Source organism: Heliconius melpomene, chromosome 11, assembly GCF_056956725.1.
Source record: "Heliconius melpomene rosina isolate 202511_hmr_F chromosome 11, ASM5695672v1, whole genome shotgun sequence".
In the NCBI taxonomy this organism is placed as follows: Eukaryota; Metazoa; Arthropoda; class Insecta; order Lepidoptera; family Nymphalidae; genus Heliconius; species Heliconius melpomene.
Window position 1 is genome coordinate 9,767,853 of NC_140399.1, and position 13,308 is coordinate 9,781,160.

General features: G+C 31.6%; 1 protein-coding gene across 2 annotated transcripts in view; it reads left to right on the top strand.

The window, feature by feature from the left end:
- LOC146534813 (protein obstructor-E-like) overlaps positions 1-11,412 on the top strand; it is a 40,505-nt gene extending 29,093 nt beyond the window's left edge. For both annotated transcript variants that reach the window (XM_085193731.1, XM_085193730.1), the window contains exons 3-6: positions 1,847-2,086; positions 2,448-2,636; positions 5,058-5,272; positions 10,894-11,412. In XM_085193731.1, the coding sequence (XP_085049857.1) occupies positions 1,847-2,086; positions 2,448-2,636; positions 5,058-5,272; positions 10,894-10,977 (728 nt within the window). In that variant the 3' untranslated portion in view covers positions 10,978-11,412. The remainder of the gene's footprint in view (positions 1-1,846; positions 2,087-2,447; positions 2,637-5,057; positions 5,273-10,893) is intronic.
- The last annotated feature ends 1,896 nt before the right edge of the window (positions 11,413-13,308 follow it).

Below are 13,308 nucleotides of genomic sequence, written 5' to 3' on the forward strand. Positions count from 1 at the left end.
TGAAATAAAAGCAAAATATATGCATATAAAATACTATATTAAGAAATTTAATAATTTCTTATACTTTTGCCATAAAACCCATGACAGAACATACTAGCAACATTTTCACTTAACAAATCAATAACTTCTTAAGCTTTTTCCTCAAAACCCATTCCTATTTAGTACATACCTACCTACCCACGAGTACTACCCACAATGAATCATCTCAATTGAGCACATGCACATACGAGCTCCCGTCAATGTCAGTTGCATAACTCGGAAGAACTTTCACCTGTTCGTAACACGTTATGAAGTATGGACGTAAGGCAATTTAGTGGGTACACTTGTATATACAAATGACTAGCGGTCCGCTCGCGGTTTCACCCGCGTGAACTATGTTATTATTAATTTGTGTCTCCATGGCTACGTCCTAGTGACGTCTATGCAAAATTTGAGACTCCTAGCATTTGTAGTAACGAAGTTTCATACAAACTTTCGACCCCAAAAACAACCCCTTAGAAACCGAATATTGCAAATTCCCATCTTAGCGAGCACCTACGTCCTATAAGTAACTCCTATGCAAAATTTGAGATTCCTAGCACATGTAGTTTCTGAGATTTCGTGATGAGTGAGTGACCTTTCGGTTTTATATATATATAGATTACATTTGTACCTACGTATATTAATAAGTACCTAGGTAGATATATACCTTGGGACCAGTTGTGTGACTGTAACGCGATGGTTGTGGGTTCGATCGCCATTCGAGGAAGTGAAATATTTATTTATGTTTATATTTCCATTTCTTCGTTCTGGTAGGTGGTGAAGTTTCAAGCAGGTATATTATTAAAGTCGTATATAATTTTGCAACAATTAAAATGGAAATGTCAGGTCACGCTGGGTCCCGCACACAGCAGGGTAGGCAGAGGGAACCTAGTATAACACTCCGTTCCCCACTTTCTGCTGAATTCTGGAGGCGTTCTGCGTGTTGACTGGCGAAGTGAAGAAATGGAAAAATAAATTGAAATAAATATTTCATCTCCTCGAGTGGTATCTCCTCTGGTCGAGTCTAGCGGAGTCTTAGTAATAGTTCCTGTTTTACCCTTTCAATACGGAACCATAACAAATAAAAAAATTAAAGTTTTTAACAATATTATAACCAACATTGTAATTAATAACTTTCCAAACGAATTATCAAATAATTTAACATAATATGAGCACATATATATACATAATAGAAACATATATATGTATATAAGCCTATATTGGAACTTCCTTATGCAAAATCACGTCCAAACAAATTAAATATCGCGTGTCTATACATAATTGTGTACTACGAGTATGTGCGAATACGTTATATTAAATTTGTTATAATTCACAGTTGATGATTGCTTTCCGCTACGTTGGACTTTTGAAGGCAAATTGATTTTAGTATTCAATTAGTATTCGCTAATTAAAACTGTTTTGATTGAAAATCAGATTAGTATAAATAAACTTATTTGATGAAATTTGTTATTTTAACTAATGAGTTATTAATTATTGTATGACATTGTTACTAGTGGTTAAATTCAACTCCACTCTCTGTCTTTGTCTTGACATGAAAATAATTAATTCCTCCAAGGTGGAAATGAACCTAAGACTATCGTTTGTACTGTCAGACATTTATCAATGCGCTACGACGGCCTAATCAATTGAAATGTTATATTGATATTTTGTACAAAAAAAACCAGCTTCACATCTATCCCATAAAAGCAGGATGAAAGAAGCCAAGAATTAAAAAGAACCCAAATTCAACACATTGCGTGCAAAAAGGCGGAACCCTACACGCTTACTTACATACAACAAATATAAAAAAAATGTTCTTTTTCAGTTCTTATCGCCAGTTTGATGGTTGCATCCTGCGCACAAATCGAGGATCCATGCAAAACGAAATCTCGTATAGTGGGCGATGATAAATACTGTGACAAGTACTGGGAATGTGATGGCGGTCAGTCTGTCCAGTATGACTGTCCCAACGGCCTCGTCTTCGCGGGGAAGCACCGGGGGGTGACTGAGGGATGCGACTACCCCTGGAGATCGAATTACTGTGAATACCCTAAAGTACAGATAAGTAAGTGTTTTTGGAAACTTCTTAATAAAATTATATTGAAAATAATAATCATTAAATATTCTAAAATGACCATAAAACTTTTTATATAAAAATATGTATATTAATTATACGACAACAATTGTATTGACATCATAACAAGTCCTGTCACTTCACTCTTTCATCGGTAAATATTTTTATTAGTTTTCGTAATAGTATATATATAGTATATAATATACATATTAGTATATATTATATATATATAGTAGTATAACTAGCTGATAAAGAGCTCGTCATACGAAATTCTGTCCTGATAAAGGACCAACTACTTCTGACTATCATATTCATGTACCATCAAACTAATTCTCCACAACCTTCCCGTCAGACCCACCAATCGGTACAGAACATTGCGACTGGCTGTACGGCATCTTCGGGCACGAGACATCCTGCACTCGCTACTGGACCTGCTGGAACGGAACAGCCACTGAACAGCTGTGTATCGGTGGACTTCTCTACAATGAAAACGCTCATTCCTGCGACTGGCCCGAAAATGTAGATGGCTGTCAGAAACATCGTAAGTTATTAGTTATTTTTATTATGGGGTTTTTATGATTTACGTAATAGTTATTCATCTATACTTCTATCCTAATATAATAAAGCTCAATAGTTTGTTTAAAAGAACGTGCTAATCTCGAGAATAGTCCAATAGTGTATTAAGGAAGGTTTTAGGCTCTATAATTACGTTACGTTAATGATTTCGATGTATCCAACGGTGCCTGCGGTCAGGGTATCCTCGGGCAGAATGTGTCATTCACATGTCAGAATAGCCACGAGGACCAAGGCCCATATAAAAGTTAAGGTATATAGAATATTATTTTTTTCAATTGGCAAAGTCTATATTTACTAACGCCCGATGTTAATAATCAATCCTAATCCATAAATTGCAACCATAGATTGAAATAGACAGAGATGGAGGACGGCATGCAGGTTAGTGATTGGATAGACATGTCAAAAAATCCAAGATTGACGTTAACTGGAGATCGGAAATACATTATTAACATTGGGCGTAAGTGTACTATTACAAACATTCCAAATGAAAAACGTTTAGCAGTACCAACTTTTTATTAAGAAGAACTTATGAAAAGAGTTACTTGTAAATAAAACGAGACTGTTAACAGTTTTAAATTTAAATAGACTACCTATGTACATATTTACCATAATTATATTGAAATAAGGTATTTAATTTCTCAGAACTCGCTTTAACATCCGTCTGTAGACGTAGCTTTCAAAGCATACTAAATTGTGTATCTTGCGCAAACAACTCTTAGGGAAGAAGTCACCGGAAATTGTAGTTAATATTTAAAGAATATTACTCTAGTAAAAAATGTCTGTATGTTTTTTCGTTAAATGTTTAAAAAGAATTAAAACAAAAGATGTTGTTTGATATATTGCAAAAAATGTTTTGTATAAAAAACTGTATATAAAGGTCAGACTGCTTCAGAAATAAACAATAAACTTTAACAACTACCAGAGCCATCAATTTTACCATTTTTCGTATTTTCTATTGACATTTCTTCTAAATAATATTTTCCAGCACTTCTAGAAAATATTTTTAGGCAGATGTAACTTACTGAATTTTTAAGGCTTTTGCATTGGAACCAAAGCGTAGACCAGAAATATTAATAAATAATAATTCAATCCTCCGAACGGAGGTAGAACCTGCAACCATAACTTTACAAGCATAGAGCCCTACGATAGCCAAAAATATTAAATGTAACAATTTGATTGATGTCGACCTCAATCACAATTTTTATCAGACAACGCTACCCTAATATATTAACGTTTACAATGCCCCAGGGGCATAAAAATAGTAACCCTAACAAAATCCATTGATTGATCCATTAAAGTAATGGTATAATGTAAGAAGCGCGTGTGCCTTGTTAACGAGTGTCCTCACTTTACATGATGGATCTTCTGACATTTCGAATACTTTCACTTTAATTACTTATCACGGATGACGTATGCCGGTCAGAGGCCAGTCGTGACGCAAGGGCCCAAGTTTCTGACTGTAATCGGGACAAGTGGGTTCGATTCCAATTCGAGGAATGTTTACAATGCCTTCAGAATTCGGTGGAAAGTGGAGAACGGAAATATTTTAACATTAGGCATATTATATGAGCGATACAGCGTGAAGCTTTAAATCGGTTAGAAAACAAATCGATTTATTTTTTTTATTAAATTTTCTTTACATCTCGTTCTACTGTAGAGACCTATCGTTCTCGAACTCCTGCCCCACGAATTTCCTCTTAACTAAAATAAAATGCCCAAACTCATTTCTATAGAAGAAAACGAGTAATATATATAAAAATCACTGCACAAAATGTTCAATAGGGTGAGCTTAGCTTTAAATAAAAAGTCAGTTCACGTCCCATAATCTTCGAAGGATCTCGGAACATAGTAAATTCAATTACTGATTCAATAGATGGATCAACAATACTTATTGTTGGACGTCTTGGTATTTCTTCCAAGATTTGTATGGAAGTCATATACTTATTTTCTCCGAAATGGGAGCCTTTTATAAGCGGTTTTCAAACAAAAGAAGATCTATAATACAATATATATTATTACACTATATATTCTAAGCTAATATTATAAAATTGACCCGAGAAACTACTAGCTAAAATTTCTAAAAGCTTTTGTATATCCTTTATTAAGCTTTTGTAGGTCAGTTTATTATTTGAGGATGGCCATTACATCACGTTAATCGTTTGGATACAACCCTCTGTACAGACGGACAGAGTTACCTTGAACCTTTAAAGCTTTCTCAAGTACTTTGGGTAAAATATCTCAAAGAATAATCATAATATAAAGAAATATATCTAAAGAGAATAGCATTTTTAAATTACTTATAATTTAAATTTAACGTAAAAATGACTTTTTACGTCTATTTCCTATGACTTAGTTTGAAGCTTACTAATTTTTGCTCAAATTCCAGCTCTTTGTAACGAAGATCCCAACGGCAACGTGCCCCTCGGCAAGTCTTGCAACAGATACTGGCAGTGCCAAGGTGGATACCCTCGTCTCCAGCGATGCCCAGCTATGTTGGTGTTCGATAGACGTTCCCTAAGATGCGTAGTGCCACCAACTGAGGAATGCGATGTTCCGACTACCACGCCAGCTCCTGTTGATGCTGAAGAGGAACTGAGACAGGTTATTGAAATTTGTTGATTGTTGTTTTATTTATGTTTAGGGTTTGAACGAGGAGGAAAATGGAGGAGAGTCATAACACTAATTTTGTATGTATTTTAATTGCTTTCGCTTTCTCACTCTGGTTGTTAAAACCCGACGTTGCTTGGCCAAAAAATAAAGAATGGAAAAAAAACTACTTTATATCTCATCTTATCTTTATTTAAAGTTATCACAATCAATAAACAAAAAAAAAACAAATACATAAAACATCTAAACATTATATAATAAATAATAATACAAAACTTGAACATCGTTATCTCTCTTTACATAACAAAATGTTGACTTCACAAACCATTAGCGGAGAGATAGCACACCTGGACCGAAACCCTAAATTCATTCGAACGATTGAATCCTCGATAACTGGTCGCTTTCGTTGCGACAGTACAATTTATATAAAATGGATACATAGGCAAATGGTTTATATTTATATTATATTAAAATTAAATTTACTTAAATAGTAAATATCTATGTTCTCTCGATAGTTTAGAGGTGTAGGGTAATTTCATTAACCATGCTAAATCTTATACTAGGGTAGCAAAATATTTTTTATTCTTTATGTAATATAATATATTCTTTATGTATTGTAAAATTTTTGAAAAAGAAATTAAAAATGATATTATTTTAATTATTTTATTTTACTAGTCTCAAAAAATGAGCGGAAATCAGGGAACTCGGTGGAACTCAGGGTTAATACTAGGTTCCCTGTATCCTACTTTATGATAAAAAGCGTAAAACCGTTTCTATTCCTTTTTTTTACTATATATTTGACTATAGCCATACATGCAAAATTTTAAGTCACAATAATTTAAAACGCGCGGAGCGCGTAGCCAAGTATTTTTACAAACAAAACTGGCGAGCAGCACCGTGTGTTATTTTACACGAACCATTTGAAGCCACTTTTTACCTATTCGTAACTCAAAAACTATTCCACCTAAAGCTGTCATATTTGGCTCAAATATTTAGACCCCCTACCTGTATACGTGCATTAAATTTCATAAACACAGCTCAAACAGTTATTTAGATAATGACGTCCAAAAATCGTAAATTTTTAGGGGGGTGACTGACCTATAGACCTTAATGTTAACCAAGTTCCAGATGATCTAGAATGGTGAAATTTAGCATCCGGTTAAGTAATTGGGTGTATGTCAAGGGAAAAATCCGAAACTAGTATTTTTTTAATATTTTCTTATAATTTTTCAATAAATAGATTCAATTAGGAACATTTACTTATAGCGCCTGTAATGAAAGCATAGCAATCAAAGTTCATGATAATTGATTTTTAGGCTTAGCGCCTGACAAAAAAATAAGAGCAATGCATTATTTATATATGTTGCTTTAATTTATGTCACGCGTTAGTAAATATTTTATTTGTTATGGAGACTAACTTCACTATTACTTACGTAAGCCATCTAAAACAACACGATGCTTTCAAGTATATTCTAAGATAAGATATGTCTCCATTTGTAGCTGAAAATGCCTCTAATTTATGTCCTGACAAAGCCTGCCTTCATGTGGACTTCAAGGGCTTCACGTAAAAATATAAAAATATAATAAATGGTTTAACATCCTTCATTATTATTTATTATAATTTAAGCATATGTTTTAGTACTTATTATACTAAGAGTATTGGCATAGTCGATTAACGTATTTGATATTAAATTATTATTACAATATTTAAGTACTAAGTCCTATATAAGATCCTATAAGGGTTCTGTTTTATTGCTTTCGAGGTACAGAACCCTAAAACAGAAAAAAATACACAAAAAAATAAATATAAAAAAAAATAATTATATTGATAGAAATATATATAAAATTTAATAATAATATACTATCTGTAAGGTCAGTCGTGGCACAGGGGCACAAAGTGTGACTGTTAAACCGACTGGTAGTGAGTTCGATTCCCACTCGAGGAAATGAAATATTTATTTAAACTTATATTTCCATTTCTTCGCTCTGGTGTCGAGGCAAGGCGCGGCGGAGAGTTCCGCGACTCAACACGCAATGCCTCCAGAATTCGATGGAAAGTGGGGTTATTGAGTGTATTAACACTAGGTTCCCTCTGTCTACTCTGCTGTGTGCGGGATACAGCGTGAAGCTGATTTTATTTTTAATTTGATATATTGTCAGCCTACCAGCTATCTTAACAGAAGTAATTGTAAAGTAATTATTAACAGTAAAAATTTAAGTAATCTATATATATAAAAGGACTTGTCCTCACTGACTGAGGTAAGACGCACGCACAGCCGTAACCGCTGTGCGTAGAAACGTTAAATTTGGACAAAAGTTTACTTTCGTAATCTGGACATCCACTAAGAAGGGATTTTGAAAAATTTTAACCCTAAAGAGGTGAAATAGGGGCTCAAAGTTTGTATGGAAAAAAAATTAAATCGGCACCGATTTTTATAAAATTTGAAATGTAGATTTTTAAAAGTATTTAATTGAACACGTGTTTCATCATTTTCTAGAATTCTCCCCCTAAGGGTGCAAATAAGGGGTTGAAAGTTTGTATAGGTTTTTTTTTTAAATCGTCTCCAATTTTTATAAAATTTGAAATTCAGACTCTTAAACGTATATAATTAAACACATGTTTCATGGTTTTCTAGAATTCACCCCCTAAGGGTGCAAATAAGGGGTTGAAAGTTTGTATGGGAAAATTTTTAAATCGCCACCGATTTTTATAAAATTTGATATTTAGACTCTTAAAAATATTTAATTGAACATATGTTTCATGGTTTTCTAGAATTCACCCACTAAGGGTGCAAATAAGGGGTTGAAAGTTTGTATGGAAAAATCTTTAAATCGCCACCGATTTTTATAAAATTTGAAATTTAGACTCTTAAAAATATTTCATTGAACACATGTTTCACGGGTTATTAGAATTCACTTTTAAATACGCAAGCGAAGCTGCGCGCGTCCGCTAGTTGTTAATAAAAAAATAAGAGAAAAAAAGAGAAAATTAAAAATTACTTAAACAAAATAATAAAAAATAAATAAATCCGCTTTACGATGTATCCCACACATAGCGGAGTAGACAGAGGGAACCTAGTGTTAAGACACTCAGTTCCCCTCTTTCCATCGAACTCTGGAGGCATTGCGAGTTGAGTTATTCCAATAAAATAATATAATTAATAATAAATATATCAGATTTCTAAACGCAGCATACATTAATTACTTTCTAATCTGACAACTGTCATTTAATCAACAAAATAATAACTATAGTCGAGATTCATAGATAAATATAATCTATTTTAATATATAATTAAATATCATCTTAAGAGTAATAAAATATAATATTATTGACCATAATAAAAAAGTAAATACCTAATTATATTACATATATTGTATTGTACGAAGGCGCTCATATTTTAATGGTTTTTTTGGCCTAGGTTTCATGATTTTACTGGTTTTAGGAACACTTGTGAAAACGACAGAGAACGAAGTCGACCTTGGGATCATATCAATTCAGATTGGTACCGTCAGCACTTAATAAACTTATTGTTTATATTTTTTCCAAGACATGTTGAACAATGAGTCGTACAATAGAATTGCTTGTGGTTAAACAAGAACCTTACACCGAATTGTTCCAATGCCTCCCGATGGGAGCTGTCTCTTCCATGCTATTGCATATTCTTTGTTTGAGCGTATTGATATACAACAAACTAATAAATTGCGCGAGACTATAGTAGAGTACGTATGTCGTAACTGGAATGATTTAAGTATCTACACTAGCGCTCGAAACGGGAATCCTTACTCTTCTAAAGAAGACATGCTTTGCTTAACTACGTACGGAGCTACTTCCGAAATAAAGGCTGCAGTAGATTTGTACAGTACTAGCGGACGCGTACTTGCTTATTGCTTAGGGATGAATTCTAATAAACTTTGAAACACGTGTTCAATAAAATATTTTTAAGAGTCTCAATTTCAAATTTTATAAAAATCAGTGGCGATTTAAAGATTTTTCTATATAAAATTTTAACCCCTTATTTACACCCCTAGGGGATGAATTAAAATAAACCACGAAACTTATGTTCAATGAAATATATTTAAGAGTCTAAATTTCAAATTTTATAAAAGTCGGTGGCGATTTAAAGATTTTTCCATACAAACTTTCAACCCCTTATTTGCACCCTTAGGGGGTGAATTCTAGAAAACCATGAAACACATGTTCAATTAAATATTTTTAAGAGTCTAAATTAAAAATTTTATAATAATCGGTGGCGTTTAAAAGATTTTTCCATACAAACTTTCAACCCCTTATTGGCACCCTTAGGGGAAGAATTCTAGAAAACCATGAAACATGTGTTCAATTAAATACTTTTAAGAGTCTGAATTTCAAATTTTATAAAAATTGGTGCCGATTTAAAAAAAAATCTATACAAACTTTCAACCCCTTATTTGCACCCTTAGAGGGAGAATTCTGGAAAACGATGAAACACGTGTTCAATTAAATACTTTTAAAAATCTAAATTTCAAATTTCATAAAAATCGGTGCCGATTTAATTTTTTTTCTATACAAACTTTGAACCCCTATTTCACCCCTTTAGGGTAAAAATTTTTCAAAATCCCTTCTTAGTGGATGTCCAGATTACGAAAGTAAATATCTGTCCAAATTTCACGTTCCTACGCACAGCGGTCACGGCTGTGCGTGCGTCTTACCTCAGTCAGTGAGGACAAGTCCTTTTATATATATAGATTAAGATAGAAGTGTATTATCACAATGGTGTCCTACTTGGTTTATTCGGCGAACAGAAATGTCCTTACTCTAAACTATGTTTTAAAAAGAGCAACTATTGAGTTTCTTGCCGTAGTAGCTTCCTATAGGAAAAGTACTTGTAATGGCCAAATTGAATAAAGAATATTTTGATTTTGATTACATTATAAACCTTTCTACTTATGATTTCTGTACAAAAAGTAATGATATCCCGTCAAAAACATAAATTTAAAATGAAAGCCAAGTTCAGTAATAAAACATATGCTTTCAGCGATAAAAGGAGTGAGATGTAAATGTATGCCAAGTTCAATGGTCAGTCCTGAAATTTATTTTTAACAATATAAAATATTTTATAACAACTGAAAATGTCCATTCTTCTTACAACTTGGAGACTTTATTTATGTGTAATATCTGACTTGGCCAGTTTTCAAATTAATTTACATCGATATAAATAAATGTATTCAAATTCTGTTCTATTCAGATTCTATTGTAAATTTATATGAAAACTGGCCAAGTCAGATATTACACATAAATAAAGTCTCCAAGTTGTAAGAAGAATGGACATTTTCAGTTGTTATAAAATATTTTATATTGTTAAAAATAAATTTCAGGACTGACCATTGAACTTGGCATACATTTACATCTCACTCCTTTTATCGCTGAAAGCATATGTTTTATTACTGAACTTGGCTTTCATTTTACATTTATGTTTTTGACGGGATAACGTATTTAACGGGAAAAGTAACATTAGCTAATTAAAAGACATATTCGTCTATGTGAATTATTACGATAAACTGTATTTATTTTCTATTTGTGCAAAAAAGTATTATTATTATTTAAAAAAAACATTAAATAATGATTTTCGTTACAGAGCCCCCCACATCAATCAAAGAGGCCTTCCAACAACGAATATCATGAATCTCAAGGCCAAAGTCGTCAGAGGACTAGAAACTAGAATAACATATACATTTTATATAGTATAAGTATGTCTATATATAATAATATAGTACTTCATGGGCATAATCTAAGATTACCAAATTTTCAAACAGTAATTATTTATCTATAATTTATAATTAAGTAATATTATAGGAAAATAATGGCTGTTTGTTTTTTTAATTCTATTATATTTTTTATTTTAATTTAACTGTCATTGACATTCAAAATAATAAATTTACAATAAATACTATTTAAAATATAAATTAGAAAAAATATTTATATTATAATATTAAAATTAACAGTACTTTAGTGATACCATTGTAAAAAGCAATCAAAGAAATACTCATATCAGCCGTTAATTTAAGAAAAATATCAGCTTCCATTGGTTTAGTCAAGTCTAGTTTAAGTTTATATTGTTCTAATTTTAAGGTAATATTAAATATAATTTACAAAATTTCATTGTTTTATTTGCCTACAGACAAAAGAATTACGGTAGTCAAATTTTAATATACCCAGTTGTACCCTAATATGACAGCAGTACCTAATACTCGTAATTCTAAGATTTTAAGAAGTTTGTTTATTTATTTATTTAATTACATGTACTTTTATAAAAACAATATACAGGTATACAGAGAAAGAAAATTTCTAAATATAAAATGAAAAATCTAAATATTCTTTCGAATCGTTAGGTGTCATAAGAATATCAGTAATGTTAGTCCTAAAGGAAGAGAAAAGTTAAGTTAAGTTAGTCCTAGAAGAAGAAAAGGCATTTCTGCTAAAAGGCGCCTGCAAGAAACTTAACAGAAACAACTAAAAAGTGCGTGTATATTAATATATTTTTCCTTAAAATATTTAAAAAACAATCATTTATACTTGATGCAAAAACTGTCAAACTGAAGTTAGTAAACATTATTACCCACGTCCTACAAAAGCAACGAGTTGCAATTTTCATCTGTAATAGGGTCAGTCACATAAGGGTGGAATTCCACCTTTTATTCCGTTTTTATTCTGTCAAAGTCCATTAAGTTTGGGATCGGGTGAAACGGTCCGCTCGATAATATTACATGCGGTGTACCGAAAACAGAATGCTGTCGAGAAATTGTTATTATCTAAGGTAGATATCGTTTAGTCTAAGGGATTTTTTTTTTATTTTACTTTCGTGAAAATAATAAAATTTCAAATGTATAATAAAAAAAATGCTTAAATGTAATTAAAGTATATCATTTTATAAACACAAATATCAGGTAAAAGCTAGGCTTATGTTGTTATCTATGAAAGTGATAAGAACTAAATTAAAATTATTTACACTACAATTGTAGTATGTAATAAAATATTGAATGCTTTTATAAGTAACAAGTCTACTAAATTATATATAAGTATAATCTTAAATTAAACAATGCAAAATTTACAATTATTTTCTTAATAATATAGATTAATTCAATATTAAGAAAAAATCTTTTCAAATACAAATTTCCGGAGGTTTTTTTATAATTTTTCATATACTTTTGAATAATTTCTAATTATTAAAAAGACTGTATAATACAGCATTCGTCACTGAACCTAAAATGAGTAAAAATAAACGAGACTAATTATTTTTACGATAAATAACTGTCACCTTGTCCGTATTTCTCCTGTTTAACATTAATCAATTTTATATTCAACTTTGAGCTAAAAATAAAATATTATAGTTTGCGTTTAATAAAATTAGTCTCCAGTAACCTTTCATGTCCCAAGCCAACAATATATCTAATTTGGATTAACCAGCTAATAGAATTACGAAATTTAGAGCATCATTTCTTACTAGCCGCTACTCGTAGCTTCGTTAGTATCGATTTTTTACTCTTTTCACAATATTTCCACTTCCTGTTTTCATTGAATATTGGGCTCGAAATTATATTTGGGCCCATAATTTTGCCACCTATCTGTCTGTAATTTATTTTTTTTCTTGAATATTCTTATATATTTATTTTGTCTATAAGATATTTGTCACTTAATTTAACGCCGTTTTTTTTATCTTACTATAACAAAATTAATTTAAATTAAGTGACCTTATTCCTGCTCGTTGAAATCGAAACCATAATCATCGTGTAGAGCTAGTCTACGATGCGATGATAGTCTCACGAATGTATGACACTTTCATATTTATATTTACAAAATATTGAAGAAACTTTATAAACGTACTTGTTAAATTCACTTCATTCGGATAAGTTTCCGAAACTTGTACAGTGCTCGTCTATGGATTAGAAAAGTTTAAGCTCACGTACAAATAGGACTTTCTTAAAGGATTGATTAAGATATTTTTTTTTACTTTCTCGCTTTATCCCTAGCGGGATAGCCAGAACGAACAGAA